Source organism: Canis lupus, chromosome 28 (genome assembly GCF_011100685.1).
Source record: "Canis lupus familiaris isolate Mischka breed German Shepherd chromosome 28, alternate assembly UU_Cfam_GSD_1.0, whole genome shotgun sequence".
NCBI lineage: Eukaryota > Metazoa > Chordata > Mammalia > Carnivora > Canidae > Canis > Canis lupus.
The window spans coordinates 26,023,113-26,041,980 of NC_049249.1; the positions used below are offsets into that span (position 1 = coordinate 26,023,113).

The window sequence follows — 18,868 nt, forward strand, 5'->3', positions numbered from 1 at the left end:
TTGCTTCATGGTTAAATGAGAAAAGTATCTGCCAGTTCCTTGTAGACTTTAAAGCAGTTTACAAGGTGAGTTGCTAAATATGATTTTGCTACTTGATCATTTCTTAATCTCAAAGCTCTTGGTTCTTATTTTATTTTATTTTATTTTATTTTATTTTATTTTATTTTATTGTTTGCTTTGGTTCTTAGATTAGATTATTACAGTTTTACATTTGGGGTGGTTTTGAGATGTTTAAATCAAGATCGTCTGTCATTTGAATATGATTATGACTATGAAATCCTGAATGAGGGATCCCTGGGTGGCGCAGCGGTTTGGCGCCTGCCTTTGGCCCAGGGCGCGATCCTGGAGACCCGGGATCGAATCCCACGTCAGGCTCCCAGTGCATGGAGCCTGCTTCTCCCTCTGCCTGTGTCTCTGCCTCTCTCTCGCTCACTGTGTGCCTATCATAAATAAATAAAAAAAAAATTAAAAAAAAAAAAAATCCTGAATGATTTGCCCTGTGGATTTTTGTTGTTCTAGAACTCTCTTCCTGTGCCAATGTCCTAGAGCTGACCCGAACCAAACAGGGACCATTTACACTAGAAGAGCACGCTCTGCCTGAAGACAAATGGACGATTGATGACATTGCACAGTCTCTGGAACATTGCTCATCTCTTCTCCCAGCAGAATTGGCACTTAAAAAATCAAAACCTGAGGAATCTAATGAACAAGTTTTGAGCTGTGAATATATAACGCTCAGTGAGACAAAGGGAGAAGATGATGTCATTAAGACATATTAAGATTGGTTTGGGATTGTCATCATTTCTTGGTTGACATTTGAATCCTGTGTACAGAATGACAAGCTACGTGCAAAAGACAACCACTATTTTTTTTTCCGCATGATTGTGTGTGTGTGTGTGTGTGTGTGTGTGTGTGTGTGAAGAAAAACGTTCATCATTTACAGTTTTTATGGTGTACAATTTATCTGCTCTACATTATAAATAGCCTTGCAGTTAGTTGTTCAGTTGTTTGCCTTACTATGGAATGTTCTTTTAGGATGTTATTATGTTGTTAGATTGGATTCAGGAAAACCAGACCTTCTGATTTTGATCTTTCTTCAAAGTCTTTTCCTGGAAAAAGTTGAACACATTTTCTAATCAGAGAAAAAAGAAACACAAGTTACATGTTTCTTTGGTGTCACGAGAGTGAGTGTAAATTAGTGTTATATTGACTTAACTTTGGCTTCCTCGTGGCTCTTGTATTGAAGTTCGTTATGTTTGGAAAGGCCATTATTTAACTCATGTTCTGAAGTTTACAATTATTAAGAACATTTATTTGATAAGGCTGTACTACCCTGGTAATAGCTATGTTTGTTTAGATCTTAGAAACCAATAAACTTTTGTAATAAATATTTGTAAATAAATTATTGCTGCTACCACTACCAGAATGTAAATAGAAGACTAAATATTTAATTAAATTGACCTCTACCATGAGTGCAAAGGACAGCCTGTGGCTTATATTTTGGCAGCTCTGTGATCTTTTCCTAATGATTTCCTCAACACAGTCAACCGCCCTGCACCAAGTTATTAAATAGCATAATTTTTAAAAATTAAGCTAAAGAATGTATCTTTAATTTAGAATTTCTTTTCCCTATTTCTTAGTATTTGTATCTCTACAGGGCATTAATCCCTATGACACTGCTGGGGTTTTTTTGGTTTTTGTTTTTAGTTTGCTGTTTCAAATTATATTTATAGATATTGAAATAGCTACCCTGTATTTTCCAGTTAATCACTTATGCTCTAAATATTTTAAAACCGTTATTCTCAAATGTTTTTATTCAAATAGCCTACTGAAAGTTCCAGGTCCCTTTTTAACATAATTCTGAAAATGTAGTCACATTACAAAATGACAAATTTCACATATAAGGAGTGCTTCATATTTTTGTTACGGGAAAGCAATATATTATGTGGCCAGTCTTCAGAAATGTCTGAATCCTGCTTCATTTATTCAAATAAGTATACTTTCTAAAAGAAGAATAGTTTAAAATTTCATAATTTAGGAGTTTCTAGGTTTTTATGGATTGCATTTCTTGTAAAAGTAGTTGTTTGTTTGCAACCTCTAACTCAAAAATTGAAATATGTAAACTAGTGTGATTTTATTTGTAGTTAATCTAATATAAATTAAGTATAAAAAGTTACATGGTTTAGTAGATCATTTTCATCATATTGGCTATTTATTTATTTATTTATATTTTTTATTTTTAAAGTAGGCTCCATGCCCTGCATGGAGCTTGACATGGGGCTTGAACTCACAACCTGAGACCAAGACCTGAGCTGAAGTCGAGAGTCAGATACTTTGACTAAACCACTCAGGTGCGCCTTGACGATATAATTTAAATGAGAATATTAAAACTAATTCTAATTATGACACACAAAACTATAAGGGAAAGACTTTGATCTCTTGATGCTGTAATATAAAATACCAAACACACAGTTACAAGTTGAGAGTTTACAATTTTACTTAATCACATATCATGCCCTGCAGTTTGTATCAACCAGAGTGGCAGTGGCTGCCCCTGCCTGCTGGAGCAGCACAGCTTCTCATTTGTTACGTCTGTATGCATTGCCAATTAAGGTCCAAATAGAGGAACATTCAAGTTTTAGAGAACAACTGGGGCATCTGTGCCCTATTTCTCCACTTAAAAATTGACATATATAATTTGCCAACGGAAAATAATAGAGATTTTATCTTTTTTTATATTTACAACACTGAAGGAAATTTTGCCAAGTGGAAAAATTACCCATAATCCTTACCTTCCTGATGCAGTGACTTCAGAGCTTTAATATAGTATTCCTGTCTTCCCATTTTTTTGTTTACCTAGTTACAGTCTTAAGGCATTTATATTTTCTAATTGTGTTTTCATTTCATATTATCAGACTATATTTCTGTTTAGTTTTGGTAATTATTTTAATCATATCACTTCATGTTCAGTTTATTTGAGCCATTTCCCTATTGCTGAGCACTTACGTTATTTTCAGTTTTCTTAGATCAATTCCTGGGAATGGGATTATTAAGGGGAATAACAAGAACAGCTTTATGGCTCTTCATATGTTTGCCTTATTGTTTTCCCAGAGTTATAACATTTTACAGTGGCACCCTTTCAGTATATCAGCTCATTAAAAGTTTACAGCTTTGGGTGGGGGTTTTATATGTTGTTGCTAATTTAGTAAGAATAACGGTTCAAGACTGCTCTTGCTTTTGTGTGACTTTTTCATATACTTTGTTCATTTATAGAAATAAATGGTCTTAATGGTTTCTTTATACATTTGTGTGAGTTATTTATGCAGTAAATACTTGGTAGAAGTATTTTCATGGCCTGTTGTCTTTTTTTAAAGATTTGATTTATTTATTTGAGAGTAGAGACAGACATAGAGCATGAGCAGAGAGAGGCTCAGGGGGAGAGGGAGAAGCAGACTCCCTGCTGAGCAGGGAGCCTGATGCAGGACTTGATCCCAGGACCCTGACTGAGATCATGACCTGAGCAGAAGGCAGATGCTTAACCGACTGAGCCACCCAGGCACTCCTGGCCTGTCGTCTTTTAAATTTTCATTTCATTTTCATTTTTTGCTAACTAAATTTGCTAATTAATTTTAGTAACTGTACCTCTTTTCTAGTTGTCAGATTTATTAATATGAATGGTTAAAATTTTTTAACCTTAAAATATTCCTGTCATAAACAACTAAAACTGATACAGATGCTCTTGAAAGGTTCAAGACTCCTTGATAAAACATTTTTTTGTCTTCCAAGAGTCCATTATCTAAGTACTGTTTTGTTTTTTTCATTATGTAGTTCTAGGCCGAAAGTTTAATGATATGATAAAGTTCTGTTTTGATTGTAAGAAGAACTTTCTGAAAATGTTTCAACTTGGAATATACCAAATCACTTAATTTTACACTTTAGATTTTTTATGTTTCTGAAAAAAATTTTTTTTAAAGATTTTATTTATTTATTCATGAGAGACACAAAGAGGGAGAGGCAGAGACACAGGCAGAGGGAGGAGCAGGCTCCCTGCAGGGAACCCAATGTGGGACTCCAGGATCACACCCTGGGCTGAAGAGAGGTGCTAAACCGCTGAGCCACCCAGGGATCCCCAGTTTCTGAAAAATATTTTTGTCTTAAAAGTCATCAAAGGTGATCATAGGATTGTTTTACTTATGATTTTAAAATTCATCAGCATTAAAATAATAATATAGACTTTCCCTCTACTAATTCAAAATTATAAAATTTGAATAAGGGCTAACCTCACATTTTCCTTTTTTTTATTTAACCTCACATACATTTTCCTATACTGACTAGATCTTTCATTCTTAAATACTTGAATTAATACAGGCTACTAATCCATCATCAGAAATAATTTATTTTGAAAAAAAATAAAGTGTGCTTTATATCAGTTCTTCAGTACATTTTATACTCCTGACCAGGTTGAAATTTGCATTAGACTGACAGTGGGCTGTTAGAGGTTCATTTAAATAGTGAGTTGTTCTATTTCAAAGGAAGAAAGTAATTTACCTTCTGTCATTATGTATATAATAGAGAAAATGTAATTCACGAAGCACTTTAAAATGTTAAAAATTTAATAGAAGTATATAATAGATAGTTTATATACTGAAATCATTATGATGGCCTTGTAGTCAAATCTGTAGAAGACTTGTGTTGAAACTATTTCTTTACAGTATGTGTGGGCAGCCCTAGTCTGGCCTAATCATTAAGTACCATTTGTTAAACACTTATTATGTGACATTTGAATCAGTAATGCCTTCATATTTTCAATTTGAGTTAGATTCTATGAACAGGAATATTTCAGATTGCTGCTGTAAGTAAGTGGTGATACCAGCAGGGAAGCTAAAGTCAGAAATGACTATTTTGCTTGTCTTATCCATGACTCTTAAAATATAACATATTAAGATCATTTCTGTCTCTACTGCTAATGAGCTTTTTCATCCAGGCAAATCACTTCAATTTTGGGGGCCTCAGTTTTCCTATCTTTGAAACAAAGGGCAGACTAGTCTATCTCTAAGAACTTTCCCAGCTCTAAAGTAGGAAGCTTCTGAGTACAAAACAAATGTATGTTTCTTCTGTTCAGAAGCTCGTTCCTAATAACCTGAATTTTCATGTTGTTCATCAAATTCCCATTCTTTGTCTCTTTGAGTATTGCATCTCTTCCATCCAGTTGTCATATTAGATTTATGTCTTACATTCTCATTTTGTTTTATGTGTCTAATTTACTCTTTCATATTTTCTATCTATCCCTCTGTGCTGTAGCTAGGGGATTTGCTTTGAATCTTTTCCAGATAATGAATTCCTTCTGCCATTTTAGTTTACTGTTTACCTATATATTCACTTTAATGAATATTGTATTTTTAGAAAATTTCTAGAATATCACCGTTTTTCCCCCCAAAATCCCTCATGTGTTGTTCTTTCATCAGATATTAGTTTACATATATATTTAAATATAGTTTAAACATGTGGAGGTTTTTCACTTACACTGATAATATGTATACAGAAAATTGCATATACAATACATGTGTAACCAGCAACGAAATCAAGAAATAGGATATTACTAGTCTAGCAAAAGCCTCCTGAAGTTCTCTTCCAGTCATCAGCCACTGACCTTCACCCTACCACCAGGGATAACCACTTCTAGCATAGATTATTAATTTGCCTTCGTGCTTTATATAAATAGAAGTGTGTAATATATACTCTTCGATGCCTGGCCTCTTTTGCTCAAAATTACATTTGTGAGATTCTGGGATCTTGTAGCCTATGGTTATAAGTCATTCATTCTCATTATTGTTTAGTATTCCATGGTGTAAATATACCACCCTTTATTGATTCTAGTGAATAATGGGCACTTGATGAGCTTTCAGCTTTGAGTGTTTGTTTTGTTTTTTTTTTTTTTAGAATTCCATTATATTTCACTCATTCTGTCTCATTTTTGGCTTGTTCTACCTCTTTCAAAAATGTCTTAGTGTCTGTGGTAGGATTTATGATATACATCTTCAACTTATCACAAATTACCTTCATTGTACCACCTCATATATTATGTAGAAACTTTATAATAGTATATTTCCATTTCCTACCTCCTATCTTTGTGCTTTATTCACACAACTTACTTTAACAAATAATATAAACCTTATAATATATTGAGATTTTGTTGTTGTTTTTACTTTATCACTTTAAAGCATGGTTCAGCAAACTTTTTCTGTAAGAAACTCGATAGTAAATATTTTAGAGTTGGCAGTATATGGTTTTTCTTGCAGCTACTCACTTTTGCCACTAACATGAGAACAGCCATAGACAGTACATATAAATGAATGGATGGGGTTGTGTTCCAATAAAATACACTTACCCTCATGTTATAGCTTGCTGACCCCTGCTTTAAACCGACAGCTATCTTTAAGAGATTAAAAATTGTAAAAAAATGTATCTTTATATTTCTCTATATCCTTGTGTTCTTCATTTTTCTTATGTGGATCCAAATTTCTACTATCATACTTCTTCCCCCTGAATAACTTCCTTTAATAGCGCTTTTATTTTTAAAAGATTTTATTTATTTATTGAGAGAAAGAGTGTGTGAACAGGGTGGAGGCAGAGGGAGCAGGAGTGAGAATCCCAAGCAGACTCCCCACTGAGTGTGGAGCCCAGTGTGGGGCTTGATCTGAGGACCCTGAGATCATGACCTGAGCTGAAATCAAGAGTTGGGCCACCCAGATATCCCCTAATATATCTTTTAGCACAGGTCTGACAGGAATAAATTCTCTCAGGTTTCGTCTGAAAAATGTTTATTTCACCTGCATTTTTTAAAGCTATTTTTGCTGGGTATATAAATTGGGTATATTCACCTTTTTTTCAATAAACACTTAAATGATGTCATTTAATTATCTTCTGACTTGTGTGTTTTCTCTGGCTGCTTACAGGGTTTTATTTTTAGTGTTTCTCAGTTTGATGTGTCAAGGTCTGGTTTTCTTTGTATCTTCCCTTTAGGCCTCTGAATTTCTTGCATTTTCAGTTTATTTTCTTTCATCAGTGTTAGAAAATTCTCAGCCATTATCTTTTCAAATATTTATTTTACTCCATGCTCTCTTTTTTTTCTTCTGGGACTCAAATTGTTGTGATATTCAACATTTCATATTGGCACACAGATATTGGATGCTCTGCTCTTTTTTTAAATTTATATTTTGGTTTGGGTAATTTCTAGTGACCTCTTTTTAAGTTCACGGACTTTTTCCTCAATCCAGTGCACCAATACACCTGTTAAGGAAATTCTTCATCTCTGATACATTTTTAATTCTAGCATTTTGATTTCATTCTCTTTTTTTTTTTTCAGTTTTTACCTCTCTTGAAATTCCCTATCTGTTCATGCATGCTGTCTACCTTTCCACTAGGTCCATTAACATATTAAAGTTATTTTAAAGTCTGTCTGGATGGGGGGCGTGGGGGTGACTGGGTGACAGACACTGAGTGGGGCCCTTGATGGGATGAGCACTGGGTGCTATTCTATTTTTTTTTTAATTTTTTTATTTATTTATGATAGTCATACAGAGAGAGAGAGAGAGAGAGAGAGGCAGAGACACAGGCAGAGGGAGAAGCAGGCTCCATGCACCGGGAGCCCGATGTGGGATTCGATCCCGGGTCTCCAGGATCGCGCCCTGGGCCAAAGGCAGGCGCTAAACCGCTGCGCCACCCAGGGATTCCTGGGTGCTATTCTATATGTTGGCAAATTGAACACCAATAAAAAATAAATTTATACAATAAATAAATAAATAATAAATAAATAAATAAATAAATAAATAAATAATAAAGTGGTAGTTCTAACATCTGGACCATATCTTAGTCTAGTTCTGTTGATTGTTTTGTCACATAGCCTTTTCTTACTTGTGTGTGTGTTTCTTATTTCTTAATTGAAGGCCAGATTTTGTGCTTAAAACAGACTGAGCTACATAGTATTTACATCTGTAAATGGGCACACATCTTCCATCCAGCCATTAGGGTGGGGTGTTGGGGCAGTCTAGTCAGTAGTTGAAACACGCTTGGGTTTGGTGTTGATCTTACTATCAACATAGCAGACTTGTAATTGCTGCTAGGGTAGGTTGCTTCTACTTTGTTTAGTGGACTCATGGATTGTGGGAGGATTTTCCTCAGTTTTTCTCTGCATGCTCACAAGTCTTTCATATTTATGCCGTAGAAGGAATCTGACCAAGGCTTTTCCACGTTTCCCAGGGGTAAACTGCTATTGCTTGTTACTTGGTGGGTTCAAGGAAATGTTTCTTGGTCCTCTCACTCCAGCCTGTCTTAGGCCTTGTGTTTCTGGACTTCAGGGGTGAGGTTTTTCAGTAATTCTGCCCCTTTCCCAGGGATAGCAGATCTCTGCTTTGTAACAGTACAAGATCCTGACCCAAGTTCATTTCTTACCGTTCCTGCAGTGACAGGCAGCTTTTGCTTCTGCCTTTCCCCCAAAGGCAATGGATCTTTGCTTGGCTTTTTCTCTCTCCCTAAAAGATTATGGCTTTTGCTTCACGTGAAGGGAGGGTTCATGTAGGGGGTGGGCTTCAATGCCTTTGTGCCACCCACAGGGTCTCTCAGGTCTACTGCCCTGCGCCCAATCACTCTTATATGTGAAGACCCACAGTAAAGAACTAGGAAGTGACTTCCTTTCTGTCTGAGACTCCCCAAATTCCTAAGCTATCACTCTTGGCCTTCAAGAATTTATTACAATTTCAGTTGTTTTCATCTTCCGTGCTTTTATGATGACTGCCTCTTCCTTCTGTAGTATGCCAAGAGTGAAAATTCATGTTTCCCATCTCTTGTCAGAGGAGCTTGTCACCCATTTGAGTTCATTTTACCTCTTAAATGATGCTTTTATATTTTTCCCAGCATTTGTAGTTGCAAGGGTTTTGAGGCTGTTTCATTCCCTGTTTTTGTTAGAAATGGAACTCTCCATATCAAAAGAGCAGTGAGGGGAACATACCTGAGCTGCAGTACTCTAATGTTGTAGTTCATTTTCTATGTTTAGAAAATAATCTGACTATCCATTGAATCATGGCAAAATATTTAATAAATTAGCATTCATGTGTGAAGGGTGCCTTGAAATTCTTTTGACTTTGGATTCTTCCATTGTCAGTGAGAAAATTGTGACATAGAAAACTAATTTTTCCCAACTCCAAATTAATGCATTATTAAGAACAGAACTTAGAGGTCAGATATCTTAAGTCATTAATAATCTTTTGGCTCATGGATTTGGCCATATGATCTAAAGGTGGCAAATAGGTGTTTTATTTTATATAATTTAAATATGTCATTGTCAAATATTCATGAATACCTTTGCATGGGGAAACAATGTATAGCATACTAAAGAGTTCTTGAAGACATAGTTCAGGCCTTTAAGAAGCTTTCACTTAATTACTTCGCTTACTTACTACATACAAAGAGATAAGTATGGTACGATACAGGAATATCAGTGAGTGGTATCACCAGAAAGTGCTAGTGATGTTTAATGGAGCAATAATTAATTCTGCAAACATCTGTTGAGCTTCTAAAGAGAAGAGAGGAGGGAGAACAGAGTGTCTAGTGATCAGGATGGGTGCATAGAGGAGGGATAGTATTCAAAGAGTTAAGAAAGGAGAGGAGAAAAAAAAAAAGAAAGGAGAGGAATTCAGGAGGGGATAGTAGTTCCAGCAAGAGAGCAGTGTACAAGGCATATGTAGGGAGAAGAGAGAAGGTCTGAGTGGAGAGGAACATTTGCATGAAGATGGTTAGCATTACATCGTTTTGAACCTTGAAAGTCGGAAATGAATAAAGCTTCAGAGGAGGAACTGGTTTAGATGGAAGCTTTATTTTAAGGAGATTAATCTGGCAGTGATGTGTGGCAAGAACTGAAGAGGCTGAAACAAGAGGCAGAGAACCCAATTAAAACTGAGTCTGGTGCACTGATCCAGGACTGAGATAATAAAATACTCCAAACCAGAGTATCATCAGATAATGGATGTTTGAGCGAACAGTTTAAAGGAAAATTGGCATTATTCAATTTATTTATTAGATAGCCAAGGGCCAGGGAATTGGAGGATAAAATGATTAGCAATAGCCATCAAATAGTTTATCTAAAGGGAATGAATCTGAATTTTTGTATAAGAGTAGTATTTTTGTATAAGAGCATTTTCGTGGATGTTGGGTAATTGGTATAATTGCCTATGCTAATGACAGCCATTGTGCTTTGTTCCTTTTTAATCAGCTCTGAGCTTCTCTGTGAGCAAACAGCCTCCTGGAAGGAGCCATGCCTTCTCACTGGTCTCCAGTGTCTGGCACATAGAGGTTTGTTGAATTTAATCTATAGCTAAAGGTTCGCAGTAATTATGTGAAATATTAAATCATGCTCACAGTTGAGAGAATGGGCTCTGGAGTTGCAGGTTTTCCAAGCTCTACAGCTTTGACCAACTATTAACATTAGGCAAGTTAATTAGCTTTTCTGAGCCCCAGTTTCCTCGTCTTTAAAGTGAGAATGTTGATAGCATCTACTTCATAGAATCATGAGGTCTAAATTGGCCATTCAGGTAAAGTGTTTAGCACGACTTAGAACTTAGTAAATAGTAAACAGAAGCAAATGCCATATACCTGACTTAGAAGTAATAGAAGAATAAACATGAAAGTCTCATGGTTTATGGATTCATAGTATACATTTCAAAAAATATTTTATTAGATACTGTTTTGATAGGAAGAATTGAGCTGAAACAAAGAACTCCTGATAGTACAGATGATTAAATGGTGCAATAAGCTACTGATGCAAGTAGAAAAGTCTAGAGAATGTAGAAGTTAATGTTTTGTATATTAAGTGTACTAAAGTATATTAAATATATATATCTGCATCACATGCCATTAAAGTTAGTAAACCTTTTGCATTTATATCATCTTATTTAACCCTCCAACAATTCTGTGAAGTAGAGAGTAGAAAGGATCAGTCTTGTCATTTAGGTGGGGAACTTGAAGTGGCGCTGAGTATGAGGTGACTTGCCAAGAGTCACATAGCCAGCATGGCAGAGCTGGGTCTCTGTACTCTTCTGGTTCCAAAATACTGTTTATATTACATCTGGAGGAAAGTGATCTGAAGCACAGATGTTTAGTGGGAGGAATGAAACACATGCTGTAATGCCAAAAAATAACTGGGCATAAAAGCAGAAAACAAGACATTTGTTTCTGTTATAATATGACAGAAAATAAGGCTCTTGTGGTTTGGGATTGAGCATTCAGAGAAGGAATGGGGAGCAGTTTGATTTGGGTGACACGGCTCTTGGAACGCTACATCTGGTTCTGGGCTACTCATTACTAGGCTTATGGAAACCAGCTGGACGAGGTTCAAAGCAAAGCTCCAAAATGATTAAGAGCTTATGGCATTGATTAATAAGAGTAAAAGAACTAAATATGTATAGTTCAGCTAAGCAAAGACTAAGGAAAAACAAGCCAAATGTATACAAATATCTGAAATGTGTAAACATTAAAAAGGAAGATTAATTATTTAGCATGATACATGAGTATAATATGCAGTAATGGGATGAAACTTTAAGCTGAGGATAAGGAAAAAATTGCCTGATAATCAAGGCTATCTGTGGCATAGCCTTTCCCTAGAGAAGCAACAGAAATCTCAAGCCTTATGACTTCTAAAACTTTCCTGGAACCTAGGTTTTAGATGACGTGAGAGGATTCCTATTCATTTGGTCAGGTGTGGCAGTAGTATTGCAGTTATATAATAACATGTCATTTTTTAGAATTATTCTGAAGTATAAGAGTAGAATAACATGATGTAAGACATTTGTTTAAAAATACTACAGCAAGGAAGAGAGGGGGGAAGAAAGAGAAGAAAGAGGAAAGAGGGAGGAAAAAAAGATAGAAGGGAAAGGGGATGAAGCCAGCATGTCAAAGTGCTGATAGTATTGAATCTGAAGAAGGCAATGTGTGAGTTCATTGTACTTTTTTTCTTTGCTTTTATGTATGTTTGAAAACTTTCATAATAAGAAAAATTAAAATCTATGTTCCTAAACAAAACTCGGTAGTATATTAATCCCTGGCCTCCCTGGATAGAAAAGCCTTCCTGCCCCACAGGCAGACTTCTGGTTGACCAGGGCCTACCATGTAGGGGTAAATGCCTCTGTTCACTGTCTCACTCTGGCATTGCAGATTGAGCTGGGATCAAGGACTCTAAAACTGGAGATAGAAATCCAAGAAAAGGGCAGCCCGGGTGGCTCAGCAGTTTAGCGCCACTTTCGGCCCAGGGCATGATCCTAGAGACCCGGGATTGAGTCCCACGTTGGGCTCCCTGCATGGGGCCTGCTTCTTCCTCTTCCTGTGTCTCTGCCTCTGTGTGTGTGTGTGTGTGTGCGTGTGTGTGTGTGCGTGTGTGTGTATCTGTCTCTCATGAATAAATAAATAAAATCTTTAAAAAAAATAGAAATCCAAAAAAAATTATTAGATTTGTAGGCCTCTAGTGTAGCTTCAGGAGGTAGAATTTCTAACAGAGTAAAATTGTTGAACCGTTAACAACTGACCTCTCTGGTCTCTTGTTCCTGGAAAATACTGGCCATTGAGCAGAGGTCGAGGTGCCTTAGAATGGCTAAATCTTATTCTCTTCAGTGAAGAAACACTTTTCCCTTTTGTTTGTTGTTTGAAAAGCCAGAAGATGGGTAATTCATAAAGTGAAAGATTTCAAAACCTAGCAATCACCTATGAAGGTGAAGTGTTAAAAAAAAAAAAAAGATTTTAAAAAAGTATCTTCTCTCCCTTAACTTCTCCAGGCAGATCTGAATGTTTAGGGTAGGGGATTTAGGAAGCTTTTGGAATATATGCCCTCACTCTGCTCTTTTGTTTGTAGAGGAATATAAATATTTTATGTGAATTTCACTGGTAGCAATCAAGCATGAACACAGACCGAGTATTTGAGGACCTGTCATGTCTACATTTTTCCAGAGTGCACAACTAGGCCATCACATGGTGGTTGGAAGGGGGCTGATTCCACCCCAGTGTAGAGATGGACTGTGTAACCTCCGGAGCTGTCTGAAAATAAAGCAGTGGCTGGATGGAGGACACGTTTGGTTGAATCCATCCCATGAACAGACCTCCTTTCTCCAGCCCCGGGTCACTGTCTTAGCTTGGGCCCTTATCATCTTTTACTGGGGCTATTGTGGTCTCCATAATTGGGCTTCCTCACCTCTAGTCTCTCCTTTAAGCCTCTCTCCTCCACCTTCAGAGTGGCTGTTCCAAAATACAGCTGATTGTCTTGCTCCTGTGTTTAAACACTTAGCACCTATAGGATAAAGTATGACAAGGACATAACTTATTTTTTACTATTTCCCTGGTGCTTCACATCTTGCCTGGCACGTAGACATTCTTCAATGAAGATCTGATCGAATGCATGCAACCTCAGTGGCTTTTCTGTGTCTTTGTAGGTGCCCAGAAGGTGGCTATTTCCCTTGTCCACCCAGCAGTTTTTTGAGACTCAACTTAAGGGGAGTAGTAGTGAAGTCTTTTTTTTTTTTTTGATAGCCTGGTCAGAATAAATCCATCCTCATTTGGTTGCCATTGCACCTCATATATACGTTCATTACCATACTTAGCACCCCATTTTAAGCATACCTGTTTTCCCCACCACACTCTAGCCCCTTTGAGAGCAAATGCTGTTTTCATCTCGATTTCCCCACTGCTTGGTACATTCTGGGTACTCATTATGATCAGATAAACCTTGGAACTCTGTTCCAAGGATGGGAAGATGAGGGGCACTCATCAAGTTTGAGTGAATAAAGTGAGAAGCATTTATTCAGCACATATTTACTGACTCTACTTTTTATTCCAGCTGCTTTCCTGTCTATAGTTCAAGGAGAGCATGATACTCAGAACCAGAGATCTAGCTGACCTCTAAGTTAACCTTGAGCCTATTGCAGGTCCTTAAAGGAGGAAACATCCCCCCCCCCATTTCTGCATCTTAGAGACAGAAGGATGAGTAATGCAGTGATACATGCTAGAGATATTTATTCCACTACCCTAAACTGCCTCTCGACTTTAAGAATCTATGAAAGAAACAAGATTAACTTATCCCAATTTGTGGTAGCATTGTTTGTTTGTTTCCTTTTTAAGGAGGAGGTGGAATTGGATTGTTTGTTTGGTTTCTTCTTCACTAAGAAGCGTCTTAATAAAACTAGTCTGGACATCTGTCCCATTTTCAAAAATTACAAGTTTTGATCATTGCTAAATTGTACAGATCCCAATCTGTCTGTTCTGCATACATTTGCATTTATAAAAGCAGAAACAGACTAAAAGTCTTTCTAGTGCAGTCCCCTAAATGCATGAAGTATTAGATTGCTTGCCCCCATTGGCTCATGCATTGCTAAGGGCTTAAAAGGATCATTGATTTGAATTATTTAATGTGTACAGCAAGTTGAGTTTCCTTTTATTTTTTTTTTTTAAAGAAGCTTTGGGGACATTGCTTTAGTTTTTTTTTTTTTAATGCTGAATCTCATTTTTCTTTGAAAATAAGAAGTTAAAGCTGTATTCACATAAGCTCCCAAAGTGCCAGATTTTCATTGTGTTTTTAAACCATCTAGGAAATGTTTGATTCTAATGAACATTACTGCTGGAAATTGGACTGAAATTGCTGGGCTGAAAATATAGTTATAACTACATGTTATTCTAATATTATATTATTTTTCCTTTTCTGGAGCTGATGCAGATGAAATAAAAGAGGGAGAGATCCTGCATCTAATAAAAAGCCCTCCTGGATTTTGCTGTTTTAAAATTTTAAGCTGGTTTTGACTTAAATTCAGCCACCAGAGTCCTGCACTAAATGTTGAACATTTTTTACTATGTAATTGAAGTTTTAGTTCTCACTGTTTTGGGTGGTTTACTCTTTCCCCATGGAAAGGCTGTGGTGTTGTCGGCACAATTTGGGATGGTAACATCTGGGTGAACGGATTTATTTTAGTTTGTGTTGTGTTTGGAAAGCTTGCCAGAAATGGAGCTTTGTTTGTGATGTCTAGTGTGGCTCTTTCTCACCAAGCAGAGAGTGTCATTTCACCCCATCTGTCAAGACATTGCACAAATAAGAAAAATGGAAGTCCAGCCACATAAGGCAGTCAGGTGATATGAGAAGTAGAAGTAGAGAGATCAATAGGGTGACCATATAACTTATCATCTGAACCCACAGAGTGAGAGGGGAATGCTAAATAATTACAAGACATCACTTGATTACAACAGTTTGTAAACTGGGACCATCTAGGACAAACCAAATGCCACTGTCACCCTAACTGGGAAGCTTGCCACTCCATTAAAGGTCTCGTTTACCATGATGTACAGCACATTCTTCTGGGAATTCTAGGAGTTCTGCTAAGTCATCGATGCAGCTCTGTGTCAAGGAGTAAGATGGTAGGAATTCTAATACATCAGGTAATATAATACTTTCTGGATTTGTAGCAGGTGAGAGGCATGTTAGGGCAGAAGACAAAGCAACTGGGACTTAAACAAAGGGTGTAAACATTGTCTAATAAACCTGCTACAGCTGACGGTAAATTATTATTATTGGCTAACCATCTTTCTTCATAAATCAAAGGCACTTAGAATGGGGGAGGGCATGGAAATTGACTGCCTACTGGGAGAGCTGGGATTTGGGTTGTCTATGACTTCGATTCCAGAATCAGAAACATTAGCCAAGGATGTCAGCAAATGAAATATGTTTTCACTGTTACATGCCACGAGGTGCAGCCACTGGCCTATTTTCACTTACAGTAATTCCTTCTGAATTCATATACCTTAAAATAGCTGCAACTCCTCAAATCTGTAAGGATGGTGCATGCTGCTTGCCACATATTCCTTTTTCCCGAAGGTTTCTGAGGTCTTTCAAGAACACAAGTCAATTCAGCAAATATTCGGGAGACCTAAAGTGTGTAAGTCACTGTATAAGGTACTTCTAAGATACAAAGGGGAGAGCGGCCCCTGCCACTCAAGGTACTTCTCTATAATACAAGGAAATAAAGTGAATAAATAAAATCATGATACTACATAGCAGGTACCATTATAAAGGGACATACAATAAAGCTGGGTGTAGGAATGAAGATACCTGCAACAGTCTATAATAATTAACTGCATGTTTGAAATAACTTATCATTTTAAAGCATCTTGGGGTGCCTGGCTGGCTCAGTTGGAAGAGCACATGACTCTTGATCTCAGAGTCATGAATTTGAGCTGCATATTGAGATTACTAAAAAAAAAAAAAAAAAAAAACTCACAAAGAATCTATGTCTAAGTAGTACCATGAAGATTAGAGAACTAGGAGATCACATCTAGTTATAAGGATCTGTGATGACTTTCCCTTTTCTGCAACCTTATCTGTAACTTGGCTTCCCTAAAATCTCTCATGAGAAGAGACTTCTTTCTCACACATCTATTCGATCTTAGGCAGCCAAACATATGTCCTTTGTGGTCCCCACGATGTTCCCTGTTGCTTTGTCTTTAAGAGTCTTTGATATTCTCTGCCTTCCTCTCTAACCTTGCCTGTGTCCGGTGCATTGTGTTTTGGCACCCAGCTCCAGGAAGCCTTCCTCCTCACTCCATTGCTTGCCAGGAGGATCTGGGGATATGACCACTGCTCATCTTTCCTTTGCACAACTCAATCAAAGCCACACACATTTCTTGACTGGACTCCTGCAATGGGTTCCTTTCTCTCTCTTGCACAAATCTGCTCTCCGCACAACTGGCAGAGATGAGACTGGGGGACAGATAGATGTGCAAGTTTAGAGGGGAAGAAGACTCTTGTACATATGCTGGTTTGAGACGTGTTAGGAGTGTTAGATATCCACAAGTTGGCAATCAGATGAGTCTCAAGGGAGAGATGGGGGCTGAAGAGCTGAGATTCTTATGTATGGCAAGTGTTTAAAACCATGGGATAGGATCAGGTCATTATTCTAGGGAGCGTATAGGTGGAGAGGCTCACCAGCTTCTGAGGCCTTAGTCATTCCAAGTCAGCCGATATGGTAGGAGGAAAGGCCAGGGAAGGTGGAATCTCAGATTCGAGGGGAAAAGTACTTCAAGGAGGGACTGGTCCGTGCTATGGAGGGAACTAGTAGAAGCAGAACAGAGAAGCTGTTGTGGGACATGGAGAACTTGAGTTTGTTAGTAATCTTGAAACTCCCTTAAAATTATATGCAAGATTTGTTGGGTGTGTGCAAAAGAGACCAGAAAACCAACAAATCCTTATTGATGGTTCCTACTTGCCGGGCACTCTATTACTCTCGTTGAAGTTTCACAGAAACCTTCTAGATTTAGTACCATCGTTCCCAGCTTACAGATGATGACACTGAGGCCCAGAAATTAAGTAGTTGGCCTAAGGCTATACCAGCTGATGAGCGCAGAGCTAGGAGTTGAGCCCAGGCAGCCTGACTCCAGAGCCCATGCTCTAAATTACGAGACTGACGCTCACGGAAGACTATGGCAGAGTGTGCGCATACCTCCGGACTAGAGTATCAGGACTTGTTCACATGGGAGTAGAACTGTCAGAACAGATGAAATCAGAAAGTAAGAGCAGGAAAAACGCAGACCCACAAACAACAGAAGAACTCACTGGCTGGGGGTTAAACCTTCAATTTATATTCAAACAGAGGCAGGTGTCTTAGCCTCTCTTAAAAACTCACATCCCCTTTGATGAGCACAAAACTTCATATCCTCCCTTGAATACTATTTATAACCTCAGTCATATTAAATATTGTCACTGAAATCAAGGCAAGGGGACAAAGTGCTGCCTCGGTTTCAAATTCTATGTCCTCTCCCAGATTCTGACATGTATCTGTGCACAGACTGAACACACACACACACACACACACATGCACACTCACGAACATCTCTGATGTGGCCGGTGGAGGGAGAAAGTTGGAGAGATGGGCCATTAAAAAGAGAGTCTATCAGGGATGGAGAGAGGAACAGGGAAGAGGGATAGGACTTTGTGAGCAAAGGGCCGGAGGGGCGCTGTCTTGTCCAAGGAGAGAGGCCAGCACTGTCGCAGGCGGATGCAGCAGGACAGGGTGCCTTCTGGGTGCTAAGTCCACACTTGCCTTACTACCAGCCCCGGGGCAGATGCAGCAGTGTCAGGAGAAGAGTATTGTTACAGGCAGAAAACTTGGTGGGGGAAACACATCTCCCATCCTGTAACGGATGCTAGAACTACAACAAACGTCTGCCCCCCAAATCCATTTTCTTGCTTTCTCCGAGAGAACGGATCATTAGAATTGCAGGTAACCTTGGGGAAGGGAGGAAGAGAGCTCCCGCGAAGCCGGGCTCATTTTCAGCTGTCAACGGAAAAACACAGTCCCCCACCCGCCGCCAAACCTCTCGGGCTTGGCCAGTAGTTGTTCTCCGACTTCGTTCTGTTACCTTTGAAGTCCAAACATTTTTCGATCCATTGTTTTCTGCTGTGTCAGCCCCGATCAAGCTAAGTGCGAGAGTTTGCACCATCAAGATGCCACAATTACTGTGTCACCATCCGAGCAGATGGGGAATGCGCCCGGCCCCTGCAGGCATTGGACCAGAGGGGGGCTTTTAAGGGATGTGGTAATAGCCACGTTCCGATGATCTGGCCTTAAACTAATGGGCAAAAGAGGTATCTGACCCTCTACTTGTAAGGGATGGTAACAATATAATAAATCACTTTTTTTTTCTGTGTCAGTTTCCCACCTTGCCCTAATTTCATAGATGAAATCACATGTGTCGAACCGACTTTGCAATTTAGCTCTGAAGTCCAGAATGGCTACACAGGAGAGCACCAGGCCTTTTTATATACTTGTTCCCTGATGTGTTAAATCACCCG

At 38.1% G+C, this 18,868-nt stretch overlaps 1 protein-coding gene and 1 long non-coding RNA gene across 3 annotated transcripts in view; one reads left to right on the forward strand and one right to left on the reverse strand.

The window, feature by feature from the left end:
• The window catches only part of TRUB1 (TruB pseudouridine synthase family member 1), a 38,963-nt gene extending 35,661 nt beyond the window's left edge, over positions 1 to 3,302 (forward strand). Inside the window, exon 8 of the mRNA XM_038578887.1 lies at positions 520 to 3,302. Coding sequence (XP_038434815.1) covers positions 520 to 779 — 260 coding nt within the window. The 3' untranslated portion in view covers positions 780 to 3,302. The remainder of the gene's footprint in view (positions 1 to 519) is intronic.
• The window catches only part of LOC119866595, a 144,556-nt gene that overhangs the window by 99,496 nt on the left and 26,192 nt on the right, over positions 1 to 18,868 (reverse strand). The window lies entirely within an intron of this gene.